The 20,901-nt window shown below is 37.9% G+C and overlaps 1 protein-coding gene and 1 long non-coding RNA gene across 2 annotated transcripts; one reads left to right on the top strand and one right to left on the bottom strand.

Moving 5' to 3' along the window:
* Window positions 1–788: 788 nt before the first annotated feature.
* Window positions 789–4,720, bottom strand: irx5 (iroquois homeobox 5). The gene is given in 3 exon segments (NM_001171927.1): window positions 789–1,853; window positions 2,182–2,584; window positions 4,301–4,720. Coding segments are annotated over 3 exon segments (1,461 nt in total). The 5' UTR covers window positions 4,550–4,720; the 3' UTR covers window positions 789–1,044.
* A 2,970-nt stretch (window positions 4,721–7,690) lies between these two features.
* LOC101731264 lies at window positions 7,691–19,754 on the top strand. Its single transcript, XR_208505.4, has 2 exons — window positions 7,691–7,864; window positions 17,575–19,754. It is a non-coding gene; the product is annotated as an uncharacterized LOC101731264 (long non-coding RNA).
* Window positions 19,755–20,901: the final 1,147 nt, after the last annotated feature.

Raw genomic sequence — 20,901 nt, 5'->3', positions numbered from 1 at the left:
TTTAATTCTTGAAATGAAAATGAAAGTTTTTAGTATAACTGACTGAGAGTCAATCAAATCCAATTCATTAGGGAAGCTTTTTGTCTTCTTATTTAGGACGGATTAAGTGTGCAACGTATTTGGCTTGATAAATGATTTTGACTTCTAAAAATGGAAAAGACAATAAATGAACCAACTCACACTTACGTTATATAGCAGTTTCCCGCATTTAGGAACTGTAGGCGTTGATAAAGTCAAGGTACAAACTGTGCTCTCAAAGAAAATAAAGTAAAAGTCAAATGTGGGTCTAAAGTTAAGAACAAATATGAAAATCTTTTTCACATTTTGGAGAAACATGTTCAGTTTTTCCAAGTTGTGTGTGCTTGTGTTTGTGTATATATGTTTAAACTTGTGCATTTATACATTTTCCTATCCTTACGCCTAAAGTTCATAGACTTCAGTTTGCTGCGCTCTACTAAACTTCTACTTTCTTAACTAAACACATTCCACCAAAGGTAACTATTTATTACATTTTTTTGCTTCAAATATAAAGCTGGGAGACCTGTAAATACACAACAGAAAACTGCATTTATTTTAGTTTTCTCGTAAAATCTTTAATTATTCACATATAACAAAAGTGACCTTAGTTTTATGACTAATTATAAACTTTTTTTTCCCGTCATTATAGGTTATGAGGAATAAAAGTCAAGAAAGGTGTAAAACTGTGATGTAAATGTGTATTTTAAGAATGTGTGCGTGTGTATTTAAAAATAAATTACCAAAAGAGCATTAACCACCATACAACTGTGTTGTTTTCATAATTTACTGATATTGATGATCCATTTAAATACAAATTCGCTACGTAAATATACAGAATCCGATTAATACAAATCAGGTATTTTCTTGCAGTTGGATTAAGACATCTGTTAAATCAAAGTACCAAAAATACTTTGGATTTCAACCGTTAATAATTATTTTCTTGATGGTGAAGGAATACACTAACAAGGCATTGTATGTTCAATAAATTAAAAAATGGAAGTCCAAGGCCTGTAGAGGAAGCCAAAATTAAATGCTAGACATACCTTTCTTCATTTCATAAGGCGTGTCTTTGTTTAGGTCAGCTTGTGACTGGCTTCTAAGTTTGCACTCTTTGGCCAAAGCCTCGGCTCTGTTTAATACAGTCTGGTTTATTCCACTGAAATGATGGGTGCTGTTAACCGTTGGGCTAGTTGTGCTAGGTCCATGGTGGCTGTGAAGGTGACTGAAAGTGCCATAGTTCGTATAACCAGGGTAAAAGGGATTGCTGTAATAAAGGGGACGAGACAGAACGGTGTTGCTGGGGAAATGGCATTGTGCCGAAGGTGATCTGGATGGAGAAGAGGCACTAACAACCATAGACTGGGCTGGAGTGGTCCCTGCAACTGCAGCAGCATCGCTGCTTTCTTTGACTTTGTCCGAAGAAGTTGCTATCTCTGCCAGTGACCAGAGTTTAGGCTTTGAGGTGGAAGCTGGTGGGGAGTGGATAACTGAGGTGGCATTGTTGGTGACTGGGCCATGTTGGACAAGAGCGTTCCTATGCACCAGGTCTAATGGATGAGACTGGTGACTGTGGTGATGTAGTTGCTGGATTGACTGGTGGTGGTGGTTGTGAACAGTGTGACGATGCAAGTTCTGATCTTCTTGGGCCTGCGGGGACTGATCTGGAGGGCACAGGGGTGAGGTGGGGGGAGCAGAGTTTTTGGACAGAAGATCATTTCTTTCCTCTACTTCGTTCTGTTCAGAATCGCTCCTTGTCTGGTCCAACTCCTTACCCTGACGTACTTCACCTTCTAACCTGTCAAAATCCACCGCACTAGGGCTCCTCTTTTGATCCCCTGTAGATAGAACGAAAGGAAGACGTTAGACATATTAGTGTGTTGTTCCTACAAGTTACAACAATTCCTCAGCTAGAGCTTATCGTAATTACAGGCATTTATACATTAGAGTGTGCTAAGATTACAATACACATTAGTTATTTTTTAATAACACAAAATAACTTTATAACTATTAATTGATTCTTTGCCTACAACCACCAAAGGTACCGCAATAATGTATCTTTAGCACTTTACACAGTTAATCTCCACCCCCAGGTAAAGGTATAATGTGCTCCAAACCCCTAACATGCATCTCTAAAACATTCCCATCAACCTAACAGCAACCAACCTGCATCTCCATCTTGGTCCCCCTTCTCTTCAAGTTTTCTTGGATCGTCTTCTTCATTTTTTTCCAGATCAATATTTTCGTCATCCTCCTCATCCTCACTCCTGTTTCTCGGAGTCCATGTCATTTTATTTTCTTTTTTTAGCCTCCTCCTTGCGTTAGCAAACCAGGTGGACACTTGAGTTAGGGTCATCTTAGTAATAATAGCCAACATAATCTTCTCGCCCTTTGTGGGGTAAGGATTCTTCCTGTGTTCGTTGAGCCAGGCCTTCAAAGTGGCAGTTGCATCTCTGGTGGCATTTTTCCTGTACGCTGGGTCGCCATAAGGATACGTTCCCAAAGGAGCAGCATATGGGTGATATCCTAATGATCCAGCCATGCCAGCGCTGTGATCATACGGAGAGCCCTGTAATCAGGAGATGTGCCACATTTTCAGCAAAGAGCAAGAAAGATTACATATCTAACGTTCTTTTACGATGCATACCAACAAATATCATATATATACGTAACTATTAATCCTACCAATTAAAATAGTTTGTTCACAGTCTATAGGAGTTCAGTCTAGTTAAATGCTCTTCAATAAATTATGAAAAGGATGAATTAGAGTCTTGGATGATAATCAGGTGTTGAAGTTCATAATTACAGTCAATAAATAAATGGACAGATTGTCTCACACCTAGATACAGCAATTATTGCGCATGTGCACACTCAGCATAAGCCAATTATCATATACAGTATACATTATTCACTATATATGATGATAGTTAGATGATAGATAGATAAATGATAGATAGATGATAGATGATGATAGATAGATAGATAGATAGATAGATAGATAGATAGATGATCTAATAGGTCTAATAGACCTCACGATTTCTATTATTCTGCAAAGTTGAAGTCACAATTTAAAAAGAAAATGTGAGTGTATCCCAGTTCGGCAATCGACTTACAGTGTATGTGTTTTACAATCTTGAGTTCAAGAGCCAAAGCGGCAGGCGAAATCTGCCTTTGCCCTTTAATTTGCAAAACTAACCACACCTAAGAATGGCTTTTCATAAGGGACAGGGTGCCACGAAGCAATATATTACAAAGTTCATAAAGACCTAATTAAATCCGCTGTCGCTACAGGATTTATAGATGATTAAAAAGTTTTACGCTAATAAATGCAATTAAACCGTATTGATACACACACCCCTCCGTTAAATCACAAATATAATTGTGTGTGAGTGTGCGCTAGCTAATTTTAATAAGCTCTACTCTGGCTGATTACAGTAAAAAGATCGATAAATACATAAAAATATATATATATATAATACGTGTATAACTATTTAACTGTGAGCCTTATATACTGTAGCGTCCCTGGGCTTCTGTTAGTAATAGAGCAAGCAGCAAAGAAATGCTCGTCTGTCTTAGTCTGATTTACAGATCTGAAGTAAAACAGTTTCAAGAACTGAATGCTCTTAAGATCATATTTCGATTTTCCCCCTTCTGTTGGAGAAATCTTCTATAATTGAAAACATGCTCAGCATTTCAGATTATCCTTTAACTCTTTCTCAGATGCAAATGTTATACTCAAGTTTCGATAGCTATAGCGTTACTGCCAGGTATCTAAGGAGTTAAAAATATCGCCGACCTCATTATAAATTGCCCCAGATAACTGGAATGAAACACACTTAGCAATAGCATACCGTGCTTCCTATTCTATACTGTATATCGAGTTAGTGCTTGAGTCACCCCAATCTAATTAAAAGAACGATCACCTAAAGCCTTGATGCTATGGGAGTTTTGTCAACATCCATCTGGGCTCAGTCCGCCCACTCACTGTTTGCGGTTACACTGAGATACAGAGTAGAGTACTGCTTACTGCAGATTTGTTCTGTATATATCAGGCAATATGTGACTATCAGAGCTCAGTTGCCTACATTAGGGTTTCGAGGCTAGCTTATTTACAGACTGAGAAATAAATGCTTTTAATGCTGTTTTGTTTAGTAGCCCAAGGTTACTATTCTAGGGCGTAGAACACTTGCGGGTTTGCTAAAGTGGAGCTGCCGGGTTAAAGTGAGTCGCTTTGACTGTGTGTGCTGCTCGGTGTAATGGGAGTGATAATAAGCATAGCTCTTACCACATAGGAAGTAAAGGCAGCAGCTGGGTCCCCGCTGTACTGGAGGGGAGAGTTGAAGCCAGCAGAGCTGGCAGTGAAAGCTGTAGATCCAGCGTAAGGTGAGAAGGCAGAGCCAGAAGGGGACCTCCCAAGCTCATCAGTCCTGGGTCCAGAGATGACAGTGGTGCTGTAAGCAGGGCAGGAGTACAGAGCCAAAGAAGCAGATGGTTGGTATAAGTAGCCCTGAGGATAGGACATGGCAAGACACATGCATATAAACTCTTATCGGTTGAGACGCACACAGTACAAGGAAAACTGGGACCCAGCTCTTGTCAGGGTTTCCGGACACAAATGCATAGAGATGAACCCCACCAGTTGCAGTACAGAAAAGCAGTCCCAGTTCTTGCTGCCTCCTGCTGCTGCTCTCTTTTTCTCTGTTCCTCTTGCTTGCCTTGCTCCCTTGCAAGATTTTTTTTCTTTTGCTCTGACTCTGCTCTGGGAGGGAGGGGAAAGGTTGGGTGGGTGGGTGGGTTGGTGGAGACTTTAGCATAGCAGAAAGAAAAAAAAAATCACCCTGACAAGATGCTAAGTTGAAAACTGAGGTTTCTGACGCCTGATGCTCCTCCTTTACGGGTGTTGTCAGTGAGTGGGACGGAGGGATGATGATGGGACTGCCCAATTATCTGTATTCTCTCTCTCTCCTTCTCTGTCAGGGAAAGCCTGCCCCTAGACGGCCATCGAATACAATGCAAGCCCAGTAAAACAGAAAGCCTAAAAACTTTGTGCTCCAGCTTTCTAGTCAAGGCCAGTTTTAAATCCTTTAGTCCCCTTACCCCGGAACATTGTATATCACTAACCGAATCTCCTTAATCACTTGATACCAGTTATGTGCAGGAATCTATTGGGAGAGCGGTCTCCATAGTACATAAACTAAACTGAGCACTATTTTCTTTATGCAGAAAAAAAGGGATAAAAAGCGTTTTAGGGATCAAATTTGCTCCTTAACTAAAGTAGATCAGAATAAAATAGAAGGCTAAACCTGTTGCTATAGTAATGCAGTTCCAGGAAAACTTTTAGCCACCTAGTTTACCAATTATATGAAAATTCGTCAACATTTCTTTTGTTACCTCTTTTGTTTTACATGTATAGAGCAAGCAAATACATTAATATGAACCGCCAATCGTTGAGAGTATAAACGTTCAGCAGAAATATTTTGACCCCTAGAATATTTACCTATGAGAAGGGATACAGGGCTAATGGAGGATTAAGCCCAGGATCTAGAGAAATAATATAGTGGACATTTTAGCCTTCTATCTAAAACTCATAACAAGGTTTGGAGAGAAGGCAGATTAAAACCATATGAAGTAAAGAAAATCCTCGAAGATCAAAGGATGTAATCCCTTCTGATTTAGCTGAATATGTTTTACTCACACACAGATACACACACACACAGACAAACACACACACACGTGATATGTCAAAAACAGATTGATGGACCTGGAAAAAAAAAACACTTATAAAAAACATCGTATTGAAACATTACACATAAACCTATAGATATCATGGGCCCGGGGATACACGTTAACTATTGAGAGCGCTACTCTTTTTTACTGGTAATGCTTTACTAAATAGCTAATTGTTGCGGTCAGAGTATTGTAAATCTATAGTAACTTTTCCAATGCAGAATGTCAAGGTGAGTAAAAGCATAGGTTCCTAAGTACAACACATTATCAAGAGCAAAGAGAGAAGGACTTGTCTGTATATTTCTGTGCTGTCACTACAGGGTGTATTTAGTTACTAAGCATCTAATATGTATTTGTTATAGTTACATTTTAATTATCGAGTCTGACATTCCACCACAAATTAAACAGGTGCAAATTGAAATATTCATTTGACATCAAACCGATTTCCAAAGACAAGTGTCGATGTTTCCCAGCTTAACCCCCTGTTATTGGAAAGTGTACAGACTAATGAACTGCAATGGCCAATACCAGTGCAGGGTGGGTTTCCAATGCTACTGTGGCGGGGGAGGGTGCGGTGACTTGGACACATAACTGTAGTCCCAGAAGAAGTCACCACCAAACAGCGATTACAATAAAGCTCCAGCATCAAGAAGCGATACAGCTGTCAAAGGAGAGAGAGAACAGCAGACACAAGTAAAGCAGCACTTACATAAAGAGGATAAACAGAAGAAATGCGATAGGCATCGTGGGTCGTGTTGTTTTAACCAATTTGCCACGCAAGAGCACAGTATATGCATATAGAATTTTGTTAGTGTTTTTTTCTACTTTTTGTATCAGCTCAAGCAGGCACACACTCGTAGACAGAGGATCATTTACTCAAGAGATACACAAACACAAAGAAAATCAGACGCAAGCGACTTTGAGCCTCGAATGAGGTGAAAGCTTCAGCGATTTATTGTGGTTTGTGATAAAAAAAAAAAAAAGAAACGGTGTGGCTTCAGAGACAACGTGCAAGCTACAAGATGTGAGAGATGCATTAGTATTTCAGAAGTGATTCATATGACTGTGCCAGTTCCAGGGTGATATACAAGGCTTTTAAGGATATACAAGGCTAGCAGTCAACTGGGGTGAATTCAGATCTTAATAAATTATCAGTAATTAGCTCTATACTGACAAATAAATGGCAAATACCTGACATTTGTTATAAATATGGGCTGCACTTATATCTTGCATGGGCATCACAAGAGTATCAGGCTTATACGGTTTAATCGGACCCTGTAATATGAGGATAGATCTAACGCACATGTTCCAACAGTGGGGCAGGAATACTATCCACTTGGCTACACACCTGTCCCCTGCATTTTCAGGTTAAACTGAATGACTTTAGTCATTTTCTATTTGCAACGATTTCATTGTACTTCTTGAAGATATTAATATTATTAATCATAACGCTGCATTCATGAAACTAACCACAACCTGCTTCTCTCAAACTAAAAAAACATTCCACAGCCCGCTGTCGGCTGTGCAACCAGAAATGTATCGTTTTCTGTGTTATTCTAAATGTATACCTGTATTACAATGTTTCTTTCGTACTAAATGGCAAGGACTCTATAGCGCAATACGCTTTTGCCCTTATAAATTCTGAAGCTGCATATTCCAAATATTATATTCCCGTTTATCCACATACGTGGACACGCCACAGTGTAAAGTACACAGCAATAGCCGAAATCAGGTTGATCTGCACAATCTCCAGAGATTCATTAGCACTAACAGTTAATCCAACGACGATAATAAAATTGACTTCCCGCGTCCCTTTAACTACAATCTCCTCCCTAGTATCTCATTGGATCCCTCCTTGCTGACTTCTAGTTGCTTATTGGCTTGAGGGTGGTGCCTATCAGTGAGAGCGGGGTTGGGGGGGGCTTTGTGTGAGTGTGTTTATGGGGGGGGGGACGTTTAGTGACGTCATGGCCCATTGATGCACTATGATGTGCCAATAATGACTTGTTCAGCTTCCATAGTGCTTAAGCAGACGTTTAATAATTACTGGGATCCAGGCTGGAGGAGAGAGCCCAGCTCAATAAATTCGAATCTGCGTTTAAGGAGGCAGCGCAACATGAAGGTAAGTACGGTATCTGCTACTGGACTTTATCCGGTACTGGGGCTACAGCCCTGACCTGTCACAGCGCACAGCACTCGTCATAACATAAAGTATCCGTGGGAGTTTGTTGGGCAACTTTTGTTTTCATTGTAGGCGGCTCCGAGTCCTCTCATTTTCCTTGTTCTGTCAAGTGGAAAGGCTCTGGCTGTGCTGTGTCTGCGCTAGGGATCAGCGTTGGGTCACAGCATTCACTGGGAACATCTGAACATTGTTCTCTGCTCTCCTGTACAGAGAAGGGCACAGGGAAATGTACTATATTTAACAGCTCCTTTTGTACTGTATCTATATCCCTTGTTGTGATCGGCGCTTTTTATTTTAGGGGGACAGAAAACCAGACGTTATTTATATACAGTGGCTTTATATGTATAATGTTATATATTCCAAGCCACCCCTATCGCGGTACATACATATGCGACTTTCACTTCTTTTTATGTTGCAGTTTGACTTTCATTAACTGTTTGGTCAATGGGCGACAGATCAAAACTTGTTTGCACTCTCCCCTATGTATGAATTGTGCACGGTAAACTAACGTCTTAAATGCTTGTAGCCACCAGAAGCGAGCGATAATAACACAAAATGTAATACTTATGTGGAACTGTTGCGTCTGTAAATCCTCATTTGTAACATAGTAACCACATAATTGTAGTAATTATTGGTTTGAACTTTAATGTTCGCAGTGTACTGACATATATATTAATGGGGCAAACAAACTCTGCTTAAACATAGTCCACCTTGCATTACCTTGGATGGAAGTAGTGCAGTTCATGTCGGCTCTTGCGTGCGATTTAGAGCAGTTAATCGGCAACGATTGAAAGATTTCAGAAGTGTAACTTTAGCTGATTTCTGTGTCTCTAGTCCCACTCGATAGATCTCCATCTGGTCACACTGCTTTGCTTCCTGAGAGACAATCCGGCTGTCTGTGAATGTCTAAAGGAGCTAATCATCAGTTACCGAACTCCTACAAACAAAATGAGCTAAATGAACACACATCGATTGAACACATAAACACCCCTGCACAAAACTGCACAATTGGACTTTCATTTGTACGACATTTATTTTATATCTATTTCATATTTATATCTATATATCTAGCAGGGAAGGGGCACTGGTTAAACTGAACCTGCCAATAAAAAGATGCTATCACTTCTATATCATATACAGCAAGCAGAAAAGACTACATATTTTTTTGAGAAATAAAAGAAAGTAGAGAACATGATTTAGGCGATCCCAGTGATTTATAGGATGAAATGATGTGAAGCAATTGAGATAGCTTCCCTGAAGGTGAATATTCTGCTTCAGTTTTACAAAGTGATCATTTCCAATAACTTGTGTCAAAATATCAAATAATATTCAACAATAGGCAAGTATGGAAAACTTAATATATCAATTGTTTTTAAGGTTAGTAGAAAATAACATTACTTCAAGCATCTGTGGTGTAGGAGACAAGATGGCTCTATTCACTTTGGTCTACAAGGGTTAACATAATATACTTTGAAAGGAGCTAGTTTGGAGAGCTGCTGAATGCTAAGCAATCATAATTGAAACATAGTCTTGCAGCAGACTGTGTTCCTAGTGCCTGAGGGAGATTGCAGTGAATTATAAAGCAGTTGGGCTAGCACTGTTTATAAACATTATTTAAAAATGGCATTAGGCAGAAATCTTCTTAGCATGATGTGAATTACTGATCATTCCAAGGCAGCTGCCTTATTTGATATGTTTGTTTGGTGAACTACTTTCTTTCTGGCAAATAGCTTAAGACTGATATGCATTTTTAACATTTTTATTTAGCACAGAAATCTGTGCTTTGTCTCAGTGACTTCTAAATTATTTGTAGCTTTCTGGAGCTAATCAAAATATGAAACACAATCTACATATAATGAAAAATTGTTGCTGCACACTACTGTAAAGTTCCTCTGTTATTATCATATATTTGGGACACTGTTTAAAGGGATATATCATTCTTTTTTTTTAGCCATGTTATGGTTGCTGTAGCACATGATATTAGTCAACTGAACTAGAAATAATTTCTCAGTACAAATATTTCATTACTTGCAAGTAAACTGATATCCTTAATCTGAAGAATAGTAAAATAAATCACCCATAGGGAAGACAGAGAACTAAGATTGCTGTAAACTGAGATTGCTGTAAATGCATAGTGCATTCATAGTGCATTCATAGTTCATAGTTGTAAGATATGTCAACCATTTTAATAAATAATGCCATTTTAAAAAAGCACAAATTACATTTTAACCAGGGCTGGTCCTTCGATAAAAGGTTAACTATGCAAAATATTACAGCGTGTAGCCCTTGACATAGCACAAATCTTTTCTTAAATATTGTGTTGTCCCTTTTAGCTCATAGCCATAGGCTGATATTTAATAGTATATTACTAATAACTGCTGTTTTATGTTCATCAGAAGTGTTTGTGTGTGTGCATGGAGGAAAGATAGTCCAGCACCTTTCACGTTAGAACTTGAGCAGCCATGGTGGTTAAATACACCAAAGGCCGGGAGATGCATTAAATTTTGCTTCAGGAGAATAAAGCCATAATGGATAAGCCAAATGTCATATGTTTATAGCCATAAGTCATATGTATATAAATAAATGACTTTAATAACCTAAACATTGTCACTTATAAACCTTATAAGTACCCTAAACATTGTCACTTATAAAGCTGCGTGGGGAAATATGTAGCTGTGAGTAAAATATTAATGCAAAAAGAAACACTAACTTGAAATAAGAGTCGAAAGCTGCTGCTTTTTACACCACTTTTCATGCCTGAAATTCTTTGCTGCTTTATTTTGTCACTTTGACTTCAATGCGTTACACAGGTCTGAAGTGCTGTAAAATAATTGCATCATTTTGGATGTTAACCTGGTGAAAAAATATACAATTTTTTAAATTCCCCAATAAGCTCTGTGATTGTGGTGCATAGTGTTATTTCACAAGTCAGGGTGACAATAATGCCACTTATGTTACACCAACTTTAACATTTTTATGTGTCAAATATTTATTTTACACACCTTTAGAAATTTGCTCATACTGAAGCCCTTCAAAAAAAAAAAAAAATAAATAAAAATAAATAAATATTATATATATATATATATATATATATATATATATATATATATATATAAAAGCATGAATTGTATATTTCAAACAAAAACTACTATATGATAGAATGTAGAAGGGAATGCAGTAGATGGAAATTAAAACAGCTTAGGGTTGCTATATATTTATTGCAGTATAAAAATGCACCATAAAAAAGGTCATGAAGAACAGTAGGGTCTAAAATTTTATAGCAGTTAAGAAAATTGCAAAATGAACTCTGTCATCTAGAATATTTTTCTTTATTGAAGTCAAAAATGTATGCTGAAAATAATTGGGGCCATTTACTACAGGGTTGGTAATGTTAAATAAAAGTGCAAAAGGCAAACATCATAAAGTAGAGAAATTTAGCAATTAGCTAGCTCTCTGTTGCTTTTCAGTTTCCCGCTCCCAGAACTGATTGTCAGAAAGGTTGCAGTTGTACATGGTAAGCCTAATATGCTTTCAGCTTCATTAATAAGCCCTGCATTTGTTTATTTATGCCTTGAGAAACTACAACATACTAACTACCTGCAGTAAAGCTATTTCCAAGGATATGTTTTTGAAGTTATATCAGTGATAATATTTGAGGTAAAGGATATTAGAAAGATGCATTTGTTTATTGGAGCAAAGCCAATATCATTCTAATATTTAAAAAAGGATTACAATCTCAACCTGGCAGTTAAGTGCAAGTAAGTTATATTGTGGGCACCTGTTTGACAGCTTGCTATGCATATGTTCTGGGGCAGTGCTATCCAACTTCTGTGGTGCTGAGGGCCAGAGAATTTCTGGCCTACGTGGTTGAGGGGCAATAATGAGAGTCAGTGTTGACCACCCCCTCTTTTTAAGCCATACCCATGTTAGCACTAGAACTTTTAAGACCATATCCACATTAATGGTGGTAGCATATGAAAAACCTAATGGTTGGTGCTAACTGCACCTATCAGTCATATGCGAAAAAAGTAAATTAAGTCATATTAAGACATATTAAGACATACACTTAAATGCCTATACTTCCACCCCTATGGAGAGCACAGCAACCCCCAGCACATAATTAAACACCTTCAGGGTTCCCTAAACAACTATTCCCAAATTAGATAATAGGTATTCCATATTATAGATTGCAATTTACTTATATACACATAGAGTCCAGGTGCACAGAAAAGTGGGTCCAATACTCTTCAGTCAGAAGAGAAATATATCTGTCTGAGTAATTAGCGCTCATATTAAACCCCACCAGGCTTGCCTCTAACAGGAAGCATAGGGCAGGCAGTGTATGGCACACAGAGGCAATGTAGTGCAGGCAGAGTTTGGCACACATAGACAGGCAGAGTATGGCACACAGGCAGCATGGAGCAGGCAGAGTATGGCACACACAGGCAGCATAGGGCAGGCAAGACTCTTCCCGAAATCGCCCCACCGCGTCTGCCATCCCACCGGCGACTTACATGTTCGCCGGTGGGATGGCAGGGGGAAGGCAACTCGGGGAGATTAGTCGCCCGTGAACAGGGAGTTTTGCCGCGGGCGACTAATCTCCCCGTGTGCCAGAGCCCTAAGTAGTATTACGCATGGATTTATGAAGGACAGATTATGTAAAAAAAATTTTTATTGCTTTTAAGGATGATGTTGTAGTTGATTTAGATTTTTTAAATGGGTTTTGATACAGTCCTGTTTGTACATGGCAGATACATTGTATACTTTCAGTAGAAGTTAGATTACTTTTAGAATGTGAGAAAAAACAAAGTTACTGAATCTAACTCTTAGTACAAATTTGGTCTAGTAACTGCTCAAATCCACTATTCTGGTCTCAAAGATGTTTTAGCTCTTTAAAGGTCCCCATACACGGGCCGATTATACACTTAGACCGATTCAGCAGCTAATCGACCCGTGTATGGGCACTACCAACGGGCCTAGAAAATAATGAAGTTTACGGAGCAGTATCGACATTGCTGAATAAAACCACTATTTATTGTAGTCATTTAAAAGCATATGCGAGTGCCATAACAATCAGGGTAATACGCTTGACGCGTTTCGTGGCGTCACGCCACTTTCTCAAAAGCTGCATACCAACGGGCCTGCCCGACCAATATCTGGCCTGAAATCGGGCAGGTTTAAAAATCTAGTCGGATCAGGGACCATATCGGCTTGTTGATGCAGTCCCCAAACCAACTTTGCCTATGCCCGTCGTTATAATTCTATCGTTTGGCCCCCTGTTTTGCAAATTTTTCGCCATTTCGCAAATTTTCTTGCCGTTTTGCAAATTTTGTGGTGAAGCGAAACAGGCCAGATTTACTCATCAGTAATTTCTAGCACTTAAATGACTTTTCCTGAGGTAACTTTCTTATAACACACATTTGTACAACATTTAGAAGTTTTTTCAGTTGGTTTTAATCTCCTGAAAGATTTCTGGTATTTATTTTTGCTCTCTGCTATTTATTTTGCTGTATAATGCTTCCAGTTCATATATCAAGCCAGAGTATACTAAAATATAGGTTTGGCTAGGCCAGCCAAAGTATAGGCAGACTGGCTACATTCTTAGTTATACAAAGCTTTGTATAGATAACTGGACAGATAATAAGTACCATTCTTTCTTATTACAAGAAGACTTAGGAAACAGAATGTGGCATAACTGTTGAAGAGATTCACTATCGTGTAGATTTATAGATTAATAGAGGCTAGGCAAGTATATTTACCCTATAATTGTTAATGTTGTAGATTTTGTCACCACTAGCTCTCCTCTTCAACCTTCTGAAGTAAGCCAGTAAAGGCTTTTTCTAAATAATGTAGAAAATTATTAGTAACATGGTTATATGTCTGTAAAAGGGCATTTGTAATCTTATTGCACACAAGCAATTATATTTATTGTTTAGCATATGTCATGTTCATATTAATGTTACCTTTATATATTACTTAATGCCTGTTCTGTAGTACCATTTAGTTATTGTTTGCTGATAGGCAGACCTTCCCTATGTAATCTAGGTCAGAGAAACAGGATGTATAGTAGAGGATGTAGAGGTGCCATTTAAACTATAAAAACCTGATCTATGAATGCAGTGAAAAGCAAATTTGCTGGCCACATTATAGTTATGATGGTTCATAGAAACAACAAAGGGAAACAAGTACCTCCAGCCTCTCTACATAATCCCTGTGCTAATGCTGCTGGATAAAAGGCTTCAGGAGCCCTGAAAAGCCAGTGGAGAATAAATAAGGCTTTTTGGGTGAATTTGCTGAAGTTCTGTCGAAAATTGTTCCACCAAGATGTGGCACAAGGCTATCAAGCATATCTGGCACAAAGTTCTCTGCAATGGAAGGCTCAGATGGCAGTGATGCTGTTGCCTGAGGATTAACTAACATCCACTAATGATATTGTCATGTGCCTTGAGGACCACTATGGAGAGGTGGCCTGCTGCTGATCTTTTGAAAATGTTTTCTGTATATAACAAACTGAAAATAGAGACCCAGAGCTTAGCAGAGTTAATTGCCTGCTTGAGTCACAACAGTTTGAGGATAATCCCGAAACACGAGGTCCAGGTGGATGCACATGGCACCTTTAGCCAACATAAGAAAATAGGAAGTCAGATGTTTAATGGACACAGGGTCTAAGGCCCCTACTTTGACCATTCCTTCTATTACCGAGAGAAATTGGACTTAAATCTCTGTGGGTCAACTTAAAGGCTGGTACTAATGCTTCCACTGAAGCAGTCAGCTTCCCCTGTTTGGTCAATTAATTATTTAGGAAGTGGCTACTGAATTAAACAGGCCAGGTGATGCAAGGAATTTCTTGCATCAGTTTTCCCTGCTAGAGTAGTACAGAGCACTATGTTAAAAATGACTGGCTTGTTAACAAAAGTCCTGGAACAAACAGACTGTGAATGCAGAAATAGTGAGGACATTTGGCTGACATCCACCCAGAATGGCTGAAAGGCACAATTTGCATGCATTTTGAGTGTGGCAGCACTTCCAAGCAACAGAGGTATTGTGATAGTAGATCCCTTTACCATCAACCATGTAGTCAGTTGTGGTTAGGATTTTCTGTTGTGGGTAATGGGGCAGAGTGCAGGTGAGACTTATCTGTTTGTTGCTTTCATCTTTCAACTTGCAGTAGACTCTTTTAAGTAAATTGTTGATTAATTGCTTTTTTAGCAACCACACTTGTTTAATTTAGTGCCAGTTTTATAAAAGTACTTTGCATGTTGCTTTGGAATGGTGCTAGCTCAGCAGCTGGAAGGGCAAGTTTAATTAGCTTCATTTTTTTAGCCTATATAAATAATCCTCATTGCCTCAAGACAATACTCTATTATGGTTTCTCATAAGAAAGAATTAGGGAAAGGAATAACGCCCCTGATTGTCAAGACGACGGGGACAAGTAATGATATAAGACCAAAGTGATGCAAACTTATATGCCTTTACATTTGGTATATTTTAATGTACCGAGAGAGCTAAGCTTTCATGTGTTATGGTACCTATGAATTGGAGGAAATCTGATGTCCTATATTTTAAAAAGGATTATGACCTCAGCCTGGCAATTATAGGCCAGTAAGTTTAACATCCATAATCATGCAGGAAAGTCAGGAAATGGTAAATAAGGCAAAAAAAACCAATTTAAAATGCACCAAGTAACTAGAAAGACCTGCAGCCCTTGAGTCCAGAACTGCTTTCATTTTGGATTTCATGCATTGGCAATTTAGGCAAGTGGTGTATTGCTGAATGTAATTTCTTCCATGATAGAGAACTTTGTATTTTGACTTATGTAATGTTATGTACTACTTTTAATCACCCATGTAAGTTATCATCTTTAGTGCACCCTCTCTAAAGCACATCCTAAAGCATATTACATACAAGCAAGTGGTGTATTATTGTATCTTGTAGCTAATCACATTCCATTTTGCCTCTCACTGTAATGGATAAACACAGTTTGCTTCCTGCTGGATCATCACATTATCTCGGTCAGCATTACATCTAATGTATACACCTGCACAGCTTCTTTACAAACATGGACCACTGTAGACCAGTGATACCCAACCAATGGCTAACAAGTAACTTTGCTCCCAGTAACCTCAAAGCAGGTGCATATTTTTTAACAATGGCAACCCCATAAAGCTTTTTGCCCCCCAACTCTTTTTACATTTCAATGTTGCTCACAGGCAAAAAATGTTGGGGACTCCTGCAGTAGACTGAGCATAGATTTGTTCTAGATAAAACCAATAACCAATAAAACCAGGGATAAGTAAAACACCACATGTTGCTTTTAAATTAACTTTTTATCAGTGATGTAAATTCTGTAGAATGGTGTTTGCAGATGACACACCTCAGGTAAAATTATTAAAACAGATTTTCATCTGTTCACTACAGTATAATATATACATAGTTGCAAAATTGAGAGTGTAAGGATGTTATTCAGCAAGTTATGTGCATCCATGCATGCTCTTTTGCAACTTATGGAAAACACCAATCCACACATTTAACCTGTTCTGCTGAATTTTGTGCAGGTGCACATATTGATGTAATGCAGCTGTGGAATCAGCCAGGAAGTGGTGCTATTTTAGGGTACACATATCAATCAGGTGCTACTACAATTATGGATGCTGCTTGCTGGTAGTCACACCACTTGAACAAAAATACCACAACTTGAGCATGATGTACCATAGTAGATGCTAATTTGTGTCCATATTTGTACATTGAACATTTGTTCTCTTGATGCAATCTAATGGAATAAAAACCCACAATTACACTGGAATTCTGTGGGGGGGGGGGGGGTGCATTGTGAGTAAAAGTCATACTGCATTGTGGTAAAAAAAACATTGATTCACATCTGAATTTATAATGACCTCAGATTTGATATAAACTAATTGTATGCACACTAATGTAAAATAAAGTAGAGAGAAGAGGAGAACATACATACTATACATACATACATACATACATCCTCTTCTCTCTACTTTATTTTACATTAGTGTGCATACAATTAGTTTAGATGTATATACATTTTTGGTATTTAATTTTATTTGTTTATTTGTGACATGGCTGGTGGGTGGTGGATATGTATTTACATAGTGTGACGTCACTAGTTACACTTTGGTGCCATTTTTGGTTTAAATGTGGGTTTGCTTATATGTGTGTTCACTTTGAGAAAGGCTGCATGGACAGCCGAAACGTTAGTCTGACACAATAAATGTTGCTTTATTTTTTCATTTAAGACCTGTGAGTGCGGCATCTTTTTCTATTGTATATATATATAAAAGAAACAAAAAAGGAGCACTCCCTACAAACAATCAACTGCCTCAGGTACTGGCCAGAAGTGTATGTAAATGAAGAACAGAGTACCGCACACACAGGGACTTAAAAAAGAACAAAAAATCTTTATTAAACCAACATTTTGTACACTAAATGCGTTCTTCTTCAGGGACCTGCCCCAGTGGGCCCTACATCCCCCGGTCCAATCCTGTATACTGCAATTTAATGCTGTAAAAACAACCAGCAGTGAAATATGTTCTGATAGAAATTGATTGCTTTTTTTATTATATAAATTCATTCTAATATAGCTTTACTTCTACTGTATAGTCAAGCCATATTTTCTTTTTCAGGTCAAAGGATTGAGCCGTTATTTGATTTTGAGCTTTTGACAAACTTGTATCCAGTCAGCCACCTTCAGCTCAGAATCTAGACCTTTCAAAGACACAGACCAGCTTATGAGAAATGAAGATAATATCCAGCTGAGTGATATTGCTTGTGTTTGCTTCAGTGCACCTCTCATTAAGGTTTTTTGTAATACATTTAATGTTGTATTTGTGGATTTTAGTCTATTATTACCTATTTACCTATTATTAACCCTGGATGGTACATAATATGGTAAGAACCATTTAGAACATGTTTCTAAAGTGATTTGCATTGAGCATCCCTTTATTTTTACAGCATCCCAGCCTTCTTTTAGAGACAAAACTAGCTCCCTTCTGCATGCTGCCTTTATGTTTTAAGATGATTTTATTTTGGATAAGCATAGCAATGAGCCTTTCATACACCTTATTTGTGCCAGTTGCCATACATGCATACTAGATGAAAATATATATGTGCACCAAAAAAGTAAGCCACAAGTAAGCCAGATTACTGTGAGTTATTTGCTGCGATCCGAAGGTTAGGCAAGGGGATGGGATTTTTGGGAGATTTGTCACCTCAATGAGTCTCCTCATTTGCCAATACTCTTAATTCTTTTTTTCCACTCTACTTATATGAACTACCCCAGTTTACCAGTACATTCTTTTAATCAGAGTGGAATGAATAAATAAATAAAAAAATAAAAAAATAAACCACTTACAGTAATTTGCCCCCAACCACCAAAGGCTACAAATCACCCCATGTGCAAATACCCTTAAAATGCCATGGTATTTTGAATCAGTAATTGATAAACACATTTAGAAAATATCATCAGATATCTTATCATAAATTTAGATTTCATATGTCTGTATTGTTTTCAATTTCAAATGCTTATGTTTACTTTGCCTTACCCTTTTCTCTCTTTTACTCCTAGTTAAATCTGCCATCTCCAAACAGCAATGTAGTTCATGTGCGGGTAGCGATGTTTTAAGGAGCCTTTCAGTTTAAAGGTGATTCATCATGCACGGATTCTGAGTTTTTGTTTATTGTAGGCTTATGGCACATGTAGTGTTTTCCTGCCTGTGGCAGCCTGATTTAAATGTAGACTACCTGTCAACAGGTGACAGCTGGACTTTTAACAATATTTAAGTTAATTCATATTGTAACATAAAGATAATGACAAGCAAGTGAATTACTACTATAGTAGTATTGCTTATTCAATCTCTCACGCTTATTTAAATAAATTTTTCTTCCGTGGAGCAGGTATAATGTATGCAGATAATCTTTCTGTAAGGTATATCTCATAAGATACTGTAAGAATATGAGAAAAAAAAATTGACAATTTTTTTTTAAGAAATATAACTAACTCCAACTCCAAGGCCAATTTAAAAATCATTAAAACAATAATTTTTTTTTAAATACTGTACTTTCAGAAATATAATCACATTCCTGTTCCAAATTAAATGTATAATTATGAAGAGTAAATAAGGTATTTACTTGACCAATCAAGAATTACACATTCTCCATACTGAGGATTTAGAGTCTCTTCCAACCTTCCAACGCCACCACCCACAGCAATATCTATATCAAGGATGGAATTAAAGACTATTCCTTCAAATGTCATCTTCCAACATGTAAGCTTATTTGGGAGAACATACTGTGAGCATAGTAGTTCCATTAAACTACATATTCAACCCCTATTTAAAAAAGACAAACATTATTGTTCCAAATGCAATAACTTGGCAAGCAGCTGTATGTACAGTATTAGCATTTCACAATTAACAAGATTAGCCTAGCCTACAAGTATCTGATTAGTATGATGAATCAATAAATAATCAAAGGCAGGCCCCGTGACTGCTATTTTAGCAGTGTGTTGGAGGCCACTACAACAGGAAGTAGATATATAGCCTGCTTGAAGTACTCTGTGTCAACTGAGAGCTGGAAAAAACCTACCAAGGACCAACTGTATGAATCTTCCGAGAAACTGGTACCTTTGTTAATTGTTATTATATTTGATTTTTCCTTATGAAGTGTATTTTTCTTTGTGCAAATAATTCTGTTATGTCTTTAATTGAAACATTTTTTCTATATTTAATTTGTCTCAACTTAATTTTGTAAAAAAGTACTTAGAGTATTTAATAATGTTTTCAAATATTAAAAAATCACACAGGAAGTGCTCTAGTCACCATTTTATAAACATTCACACTTTATTATGCACATGCTGTATGAAAATGGCCTTGGGGAGACGTGGCTAAAGAAAAGCATAGTGAGGGGGAAAGGGTATTGGAGATTTTTGAGGTTGGGGATGGGGAAGAGCTGGGAGCTGCAAGGGGTGGGGGGGATGGTGCAGAGACATCTGCTAAGGGAGTTAAGGACAAGAATAGGTTTGAGGGTGACAGGCATAGACATGGGGGTGTAGGGGATAAAAAGCTAGGATATTGCCCAATTTACATTTATATTTCCTTCAGGAATTTTCTAGGGACAGAGAAAGGACTGGGGAGAGGAATACAAGGACAGAGATAGAGCCAGTAACAGGGACAAAACCAGAGCAGGGCCAAGATGGTTGAATTAGTGGTATGGTATAGGAACAGAAACAGGTGAAAAGACTAAGGGGTATATTTATCATCCTGTGTAAAAAGTGGAGTAAAACATCACCGGTGAGGTTGCACATAGCAGCCAATCAGATGCTTTGCTTTGATTTTCTGACTGTTGAAATCGAAATGCTGATTGGTTGTCCTGGGCAACATCACTGGTAATGCTTCACCCCACTTTTTACACAGCATGATAAATATACTCCTAAGGGATAGAAAAAAGGGAACAGAACAGTGAAGGAACAGGTAAACTATAGGAATAGAAGAGTTCCAGAGATAAGGACAGGATTATGGAACAATGACAACAACAGGAACAGAGGTAGGATATAAGAAATAGGTTGAATGCAGGAGGGAAGGGCATAAGGACAGAGGGAAGGGAGGTAGTGATTGATAAAGGAATAAAGAATAAGTAATTGAGTAGGCAAAGGCTTGCCCCCATATGTAAAAAAAGGCACCAAGTTGTCCCAGAAGCAGTAACCCATAGCAACCAATCAGATATTTGCTTTTAAACAGGTGACCAGTTAATGCTGACTGCTGATTGGTTGTTATGTGTTACTGCACCTGGGCAAACTTAGGACCTTTTATTAAATAACCCCCTTTATGGTTTACTGATGATGACACTAAAACAAGAAAAAGGAGGGACCTAGGATTTAGTCATGCAGCTATGAAGAACTTGGCATTGGTCTGTACAGTGTTCCCAATATAGGATAATTTATATGGGGCTCAGTA

Source organism: Xenopus tropicalis, chromosome 4, assembly GCF_000004195.4.
Source record: "Xenopus tropicalis strain Nigerian chromosome 4, UCB_Xtro_10.0, whole genome shotgun sequence".
NCBI lineage: Eukaryota > Metazoa > Chordata > Amphibia > Anura > Pipidae > Xenopus > Xenopus tropicalis.
This window is presented reverse-complemented; position numbering and strand designations above follow the sequence as displayed.